The sequence below is a fragment of the Anguilla rostrata genome, chromosome 4 (genome assembly GCF_018555375.3).
Source record: "Anguilla rostrata isolate EN2019 chromosome 4, ASM1855537v3, whole genome shotgun sequence".
Lineage (NCBI taxonomy): Eukaryota > Metazoa > Chordata > Actinopteri > Anguilliformes > Anguillidae > Anguilla > Anguilla rostrata.
In genome coordinates, this window is record NC_057936.1 from 24,294,576 (window position 1) to 24,302,820 (window position 8,245).

Here is an 8,245-nt window from a genome sequence, read left to right on the forward strand (position 1 = left end):
CTATATTAACTAGCCCCTCATTAAATGCTTTTTATTCTAATAAGAGTGCCTTGGACTTGCTGTACTCATTTAATGAGTCCATTTGATATCCGGTTGATGTGAATAATAATACCAGTCCACAACTGTATTGATTGAATTAACATTTGGTTAGCATATGTTTATATTACCAGTGTATCACTGTAACTAAATTTGAGGGATCTTTTTGCATTTGAATTACACACCCATAACTACAATGGTAGTGGCATGTCTAGTCTAGTACACTGCAGGGAACTAGTATAAAGATTATGCTCCCTTATCTGATTTTTATGCTCTTAAAATGTTATACTTTTGCACTTCTGTTGTCCTGTAGTCATTTTCTGAGGTCTGCCAAGTGCCATTGTAAGCAAATGTGAATTGTAATATTCACTCATTACATTACATTACAGGCATTTGGCAGACGCTCTTATCCAGAGCGACGTACAACAAAGTGTATAACCATAACCAGGAACAAGTATGACGAAACCCCTAGAGAGAAGTACCGGTCCAAGTGCAGGGAACAACCACATAGTTCAACTTGGACCCTGAAGGTTAAACTGATTAACACTAACACAACGAGAACGGCAACAACGCAGTCTATGGAAAAAATACAAGCAGTAGTTTAGACAGTTAATGCACCTAAGTCATCTACGAAACAGCTGTCTAGTTACAACCCTAAGCTTACAGTCTTTACAGGGGGGTAGGGAGGGATGGGGAGAGGTGCAGCCTGAAGAGGTGAGTCTTCAGTCGTCGTTTGAAATGGGTGACTTAAAACATGACTTAAAAAATTGTTGATTGTGCATTGTGATTTACCATCCTGTCAACAGTTGGAATTTGAGCATTTTACAACCTACAAGGCCAAAATGGTAAAATGGCTTAACTTAACATACTAACTAGATTTCCTTCAGCAATGTAGCTATCTCTTGTTAGGTATACAGTTGTGGTACAATACATTGTCAATAGCAATTCATTTGATTTACTGTGTAATCACTGCTATCAAAATAATTTACTGTGAAGGGTACCCACGTGTGACATGGACAATCCTGTGTCAATTCAGTATGGCAAGACTGGTGTAAGAAACCCCTCAGATACACCAAATGATGCAGTAAGGTCACCAACAGCAAGAAACCAAAACTTATTATGTCGAGGCTACCAACTGTAAGAAAGCCCTCCCCAAACCAAACAGCAGAAGTATTTGATTGGCGAAGGAACACATGTAGCCTTACCAGGTGCTACTGGAATGGGACTTCTTTCATGTTATCTCAGTTATCTGACAAAAAATGTTTTAACCTTTCTTCTGTGCTAACAGTTATGCATAGATGGAGGAGACTGCTGTCCACCAGTAGTGTGGTTTTATACAAATCGCTATCTAGTTGGTAGATGCGGACCTGTCTTTGGCTTGTGTAGCCTGCATAAATACAATTGTGTATTCTGCTACAACACAATAGGCGAGTGACTACAGGTTGTTGATATCCTACGTTTTATGTGTATGCTAGGACCTTAAAACTGCTAGGTGTGCAGCGGTAAGAGCGAAAGAGGAATGACAGGCTAAAATAAATGCAGTTTATTGTTCAGTTTGTCTAGTAATAATGACAATATACAATGGTGCAAAATGTGAGTGATTAAACAGCTATACGCGTAAATGGCTTATATGTGTAGGACCTGTGTTGATGAGTCTCCTCAAACCACTGTATGTCTCCCCTTATATACAAAATGATAAAAGCAAAACCAAAGTCATCAAATAAAGACTCAATCATGGCAAAACAGTATTGATCAATAATCTTTCTTGCACTACCACTGTAAGCATGTCACACCAGGTTAACCTTTTTATCTGGCTGGGTGCTGACCCATATGTTTCAAGATCTTCAGTTGAGCATAATTCTGTGATCAAAATACCAGACCAAAGGGTGAAGCTTTTTTTTTTTTTAAATGTCTGAAAAAGTTTATTGAGCAAAGAACAAAGCCTAAACAGTAAAGCTGTTTTATATAAACCCAGGAAAAACACCACCATCCCTCTCCATTTAAGCAAATCATATATTACTATAATATCCCATGGGGTACAAACTGCAACTTAAAGAAGGTCTTTACTTCTGTCATTGAACAGAACAGAAGTCTGAAATCTTTCATAAATGTACATTGATATCATAAAAAACAAGGCTGTGCTACAGGATAGGTGAATTTAAGCTTCACATCATCAATCAATAGTGTTTTCAGACAGAACCTAATTTTAATTTCAAATTTAATTAAAAGAAAATTGCATAAAAAGACTTATCACAATCAAAAACTTTTTGGTGTTCTGCAGAATAGATCGCCTTTAGATAAGCTCACAAAAGGCTCTGAATGTAAGTTTTTCAACCCAAAGAACAGAACATAAGAACCCCTTGAAACTACCCTTAGCTATCAGTCTATATAATTACTGTTTCATTAATAAAACTGTATACTCAGAAACAAATATATTTTCTGACAAATTTTCCTTAGAGGCCGGAATTTCCTTTACTACATTGGAAACTGCAACATCTGTAGTAACACCTGGCCAAACACAGCATCTCTCTCAGTCTCTTCTGAGGTTGTTAAGTCTCTCCTCCAGGTCAGCATCTGCGTCGGCCAGCGCTGCTTGCGGTTCAGCCTTCTTTCCACCAGCAACTGAGAGACTACCCCCCGTGGATGGTAGGTTTGACAGTTCATCAGACAGATTCAAACCAAGTTCATCCAATACCTGGGAGACAACTGCATCGCTTTCTTCCTCGTCATCTTCATCTCCCATGGCATCATCGATCGCATCATTCATCATCTCTTCTTTCATGTCCATGATTTCACTCTGTCGCTCAAACTCCATCATGATCTTCTGAATCTGCGGCAGCTTCAACTGTCTGTTCATGGTTGCCATAGCCTTGGTGACTCCCTTCATTGCTTGCGCCATACTGTTGTTGGACTTCAGTGTCTGAATCTTCAAGCTGACAGCTTGAATGTTTGCCTTCATCATGATGAACTTCTTGACATAGCGCCTGGTGCGAACAAGATCCTTGGCCATTATCTTCACTGCATCCATCTGGCCCTGTTTAGCCATTTTCTTGATGTCTGCAATGATTTTCTTCTCCTGTTGCTCCAGCTTCTGTCTCTCTCGGTCGAGATCTCTCATGGCTCGATTCAGGGCTCTCTGGTTCTGCCTCAGCATTTCTTCCGGGGTCTTTCTCTTTCCAAATAGGAACTCCATTTCAGATTTGACCGCTGATTGACTCGGTAGAAAACAATGTTTTAATGCCCTCAGTAAAATTCCACGAGACACCTGTTTTCAGGTAATTCTTAAAGTTTCTAACAAACCAGTTTTATTTGTTCGCTTCGGTTCGCCTTTTATTTCTGCGTCAACACCCGACGAAGAATACCGACGCAATAAAATGATGTCATGGCGCTGAATTGTGACGACCGCTATGGATACGAGGATGCTACTGGTCGTTGGTTTGGCGTCACCTTATTGTTATGGTGTTTCAAAGGTGAGTCACTGAGTTGATTTACCAGTTTAGCTACATAGCTATCATGTTTGTAACCTGTGTATTTTATGTCCAAACAAAGCCTAAATTTTTTTTTTTTTGCCAAATAGTTGTCACACAAGGATCACGTAACTAAGTTAACGTAGACTAACTAGCTAGCTATGGATTTGTCCGTTTTTGTGCGCCAGAGTTAGCCATCGTACAGTAATACACCTAACGAGTCAAACGCTGTGTTGGCTGGTTAACGCACGTAGCAGTAAATGTTCCGAAAAGATTCAGTTTAAAAATGTTTCTCGTGTTGTCTTTCTGATTGTTTCAAAGAATATTGCGCGTGTTTAGACAATGTGGAATCACACCGGGAGCAGGAGTTCTGCACTGGAGAGGGCGCAGGCGCAGCTCTCAGGGCGGAGATTTTTTAACAAGTCGGACAACAGTCCAGCAGATGAGCTTCAGGTAACGTTATTTGACTATGGAGAAAAAGTTACTAAGTGCCTCTGTATAAAAACAGGCGATGGCAATCCATATATATATATAAATTATAGATTAATATAATTTAACAGTGAATGTGATATATAATGTACAGTGTATTCAAGCAGTCGTCCTTAGTGAAATTAGATGCACGTGAAGAACCGTATTAAATTTTTTGTGTCCCTAGGAATACATGGATGCGCTGATCAAGAAGAAAACTGCGCTACAAGTGAGACGCACGTATGATGATCTGAGTGACATCTCCTCAGATGACAGAGAGAGTGAGCATAATAATCCTGTGACTGGCATTGCTGAGAAAAGACTGCTGGACAGTCCGACGGTAAGGCCAAGGGGTGGCCAGGGGAGCAGGTTTCTCAAGAAAGTACCACCGAAAGCTGTGACCAGTAGCCAGTCACCAGCACTCAGCAGGGCAGGCGCGCAGAAGGAGGAGCCCAGAAGCGTGGCCTCCTCTCGGCAGGGCTCACAGAGCGCAGCCCTGACCAGACTGGCACTCATCGAAGACCGCTTCAAAAACCGCTTTCAGGCGAGGGAAGGCCCGGTCACAGATGCGCCGGACCGTGAGGACACGCCCCTGACTGCTCAGTCTCACGGCGAGCTGAGCGTTCAGGGAAGCCGTTTCCTCAAGAAGAAGAGCGCTTCTGTTACTCGGCGGCAGGATCCGGAGCCAGTTAAGGCTAGCAGGGCCAGCGCTCCTCAGCTGAGCTTTTCTGCTAAGGGTGTGAGCCTGGACAGCGACGAGGAGGATATGAAGAAGCTCCTCGGAGGCCCCCTTGATTCATCTGATGAAAGCTTGCCAAAAAAATATGAACTCCCTGTTCAGGAGACCCCCCCTCCTGTTAAAAAGGTATCTAGCGACTGCCTTAAGAGGCCCCAGTCTTTTCACTTCATACTTAAGACTTGGGCAGTGGTTTTGTTTTGACGGGCTAAGTGTTGGGGCATTTCCATGCTTTGTACATTTATTGTAGTTTGAGTAATCAAAAGAAAAAAGAGTAACTTTTAACTGAAATTTTGATTTGCCTCCTTGGTGGTATTAATTTATTTTGTCACATACATTAATATAATGGAATGCATCTGTTTTTTCCCAGTGTTGATGTGATTGCTATATCTATCTATATATTCTCTTGCAGTCATACATAAAAAGCAGTCAGACGTTCACTCCGGAACACCCCCCCTTCGCTGACAGAAACCCTCCATCTAGAACAAAATCGCCATCGCCCACCCCTCCCAGCCGGGGGTCACCCAGGCGTAGTGGCATCCGGAGGAGCCCCTCTTACTCTTTGAGAAACGCCTCCATGGTTCTCTCTCCTACCCCTTCGCCTCCAAACATCCCCTCTCTCGGAAGGACTGTGTCCCCCAGGGTCAAGTTCCTGAGGCCCTCCCTGTCTTCTGTTTCGGTGCACAGTGAAATCCATTCATTGGACGAGCTGTTCCCAGATGCCCCACCCTCTGATGACACAATCAGTGAGCAAAGTGAGACATCTGGTAAGCCTTGTAGGTCTTGGAACACAAATTTTCCTGCATGTTTTGGTCTCCAAAACGTTTGTGAACAAAATTCCTTTGTCATCTGCAGAGTTCAAGATTAACATTATGAGTTTGGATGAACTTGTTCCAGACACCTTAGGAGCAGTTAAGAAACCAGTAGAAAAGAAAGTAAGTGAAGCCTTCTTTGAACCGGTCTTAATTCATATACCTCCTGCCTAGGATAGTTTATATAACTAACAATTTTTTGTGTTACAAAAGAAAACTAAGGAAGATTCGGTCAAGAAGACAGAATCCCCTTCGCTCAGCTTAAACGTGGTGCTTGCTGATGACGTCTTGAGCGAGGAAGAGATCCAGCCCGCTGAAGACAAAATGGAATACGAGAGCGACTTTGAGAGTGAGATACAGACCGAGGACCACAGTGTGAGCGAGATCTCCGAGCACCTTGGACGCGGGGATAAGGACACGTCCACAGCCTCTGAGGTGTGGGATGGGTCCAGGAGAGCTGGCGAATCCGAAAAATCAGTATCGTACTCCTCCCGGTCAGAGTTCAACAGATCAGATGGGTCACAAAGCGGCAGCAGAAGGGGTTCGTATTTGCGATCATCCGCCTCTGCCTCCCTCTCTGACACCATCACACCGCCCCACGAGCGACGCAAAGCCCGTCAGACAGCGCAAGAGGCTGGAGTACAGACGCAGATGGACGGGCTCTCCTACACCTGGGCTTCAGGTTTGTTTCTTAAAAGTTCCGCCCTTTCCCACCTTTGTTTTGATGCACATCCTGTCAGTCCCGATAGTTTGACTACTTGTGGTCCTTTGGAAGGTTGGGCTGCTTTGGGTCCCTCAGTCGGAATGTCTCACGTGGACCCCACTCCAATCGCAAGTCACATCGTCAGCGCCGAGGCAGTGGAAGGTGAGTCACCCGTAGCAGTTTTACTACAATAAATTCATTAAACAGTAACTCTTATCAGAGTTAAGAGAAAATAAGTGTGTGAGTTATACAAGCAACAGTGCCGGACCTGGCTAACAACACTCAGACCAGCAAGTACATTATTAAAGCACTAAGGGCTGTTTTCCCTGGCAAGGATTAAGCCTAGTCTTGGACTAAAAACATTTCCCCAATGGCAATACCCACGAAAAAGTAAACTTAGTCTTGGACTAGGCTTAATCCTCGTCTGGGAAGCCAGCCCTAAATGTATATGCAAGTGTGTTAAGCTTCACTTGCGTTTATCAACATGTTGCACTCATTTTGAAAACAGCTGTTAATGTTAGAACCACTTAAAGTGGTGATTTGCTGTTCTCAAAAAACGCAAGTCACTGAAGCTAAAATAGTTTCAGTGGCATGGCACAGGCTCAAAGAGGACTCGACACTGAATTCTGTGAATTTCTTTTACACCAGTAGCCTGTGATCTGAAAGACTTTCTTTGCTTTCTCTCAGCCCTGACGGCATACAGTCCTGCAGTGCTGGCGCTCAACGACATGCTGAGACAGCAGCTGGCCCTGACCCGGCAGATTGTGGAAGTCAACAGGCACCTTCACTCTTCACTGCTCGAGTCCCTGGGCCCCGCTAACTACAGCTACACAACCCTGGAGGATACGAAGGAGGTAATCCCGCCTCAATCTTCTAAAATATCTCACAGATTATCAACATTTTGCCTGGATAATACAAGACTTGTCTGAATGCTCAAGACAGTCATCTGCCCAGCGTTCGGATTTATGTCTTAAAATCCACCCAAACTTGTTTAACTCGGTTGTTGTTTTCTCAGTTTATACGTCGCCACAAGTCTCCCAAATTGACAGTGGAGGAGGCTCTGGAGGAGGTGCTTCAGGAGATGAGGGAGTACCACTATATCTGACCCGGAGCAGCAGAAACACTGAGAAAGATGGAAGAGTGGGACAAGCATACTGTACCTGCTCAAGTGAGAGGGATAGTTCAGCCTAAAAATGGCCGTTGTCCATAAATTCTTTTCACCTCAAGAAATGTCAGAGATCCCTCAAGAGTGGTAATTGTCAGGTCAAAAGACATTTCAGAACAGAAGTAATTCCATTTACTTTTTGGGGAAATTATCCCCAAAAGGTAAATTAAGGTAAAAAAATCACTGGAAAAAGGTTTGCGATCCTACAAATTCATTTTGATTAACTGCATAGCTGAATTTTCACTGTACTGTACATAAGCATGGCTGAATACCATGTTTATATAAATATTCAGAAATATAATTTAATATTTTTGTACAAGTTTTATGAGTGTTTTTATACAGCTTAGTAAAATACCTTCCATACAGAGAAATTATCCCTTGTGACTAATGGAAATTATTTAACAATCTGTGTTCTGTACCCAATCCCCATTGCTTCAGGTTTTACATGATCAGTAGCTATGAATTATGTATGTTTTGATAACATTTAGTTTTGACAGATGTTTTGCCAAAAAATAATATTTTTCCTACATTAAACTTTCCCTGTGACAAGCAGCATCCTCAGCTGGAGAAAGCTTTAGCACATTTGCACGTGGGGAATATTGGAATGAAGCATAACTTTGTCACTACACAGACATATTGCAACTTGCCACCAACCTCCCTGAGCAGTGACAGTACTCCAAAATGTGGCTACATACAATGGCTCAAGACAACTTTATTGAAGCCAGCTAGCAAACAGAGTTGCTACATCACTACAGAACTTAAAATTGCACTACGTACAGTAGCTAACCAACTAATGACGCTAGCTTCATGGTCTTTTTCATGAAGTCAGACCAACTGGCCAGTCTCCAAACACCAGAG

At 42.8% G+C, this 8,245-nt stretch overlaps 2 protein-coding genes across 3 annotated transcripts; one reads left to right on the top strand and one right to left on the bottom strand.

Annotated features, from left to right (window-relative positions):
- Positions 1–1,564: 1,564 nt before the first annotated feature.
- On the bottom strand, positions 1,565–3,400 carry chmp2a (charged multivesicular body protein 2A). Its single transcript, XM_064331649.1, has one exon. It carries the CDS (start codon positions 3,227–3,229, stop codon positions 2,567–2,569), a length of 663 nt encoding a protein of 220 aa, XP_064187719.1. The 5' UTR covers positions 3,230–3,400; the 3' UTR covers positions 1,565–2,566.
- c4h19orf44 (chromosome 4 C19orf44 homolog) lies at positions 3,392–7,553 on the top strand. 2 transcript variants are annotated; one of them, XM_064331648.1, is made up of 9 exons: positions 3,392–3,506; positions 3,825–3,956; positions 4,159–4,836; positions 5,120–5,474; positions 5,563–5,642; positions 5,733–6,201; positions 6,295–6,384; positions 6,910–7,076; positions 7,238–7,553. In XM_064331648.1, exons 2-9 carry the CDS (start codon positions 3,846–3,848, stop codon positions 7,325–7,327), a joined length of 2,040 nt encoding a protein of 679 aa, XP_064187718.1. In that variant the 5' UTR covers positions 3,392–3,506; positions 3,825–3,845; the 3' UTR covers positions 7,328–7,553. The 2 variants fall into 2 exon arrangements, with proteins under 2 accessions (XP_064187718.1, XP_064187717.1); XM_064331647.1 differs by lacking the exon at positions 3,392–3,506 and having other exon boundaries at positions 3,519–3,956.
- Positions 7,554–8,245: the final 692 nt, after the last annotated feature.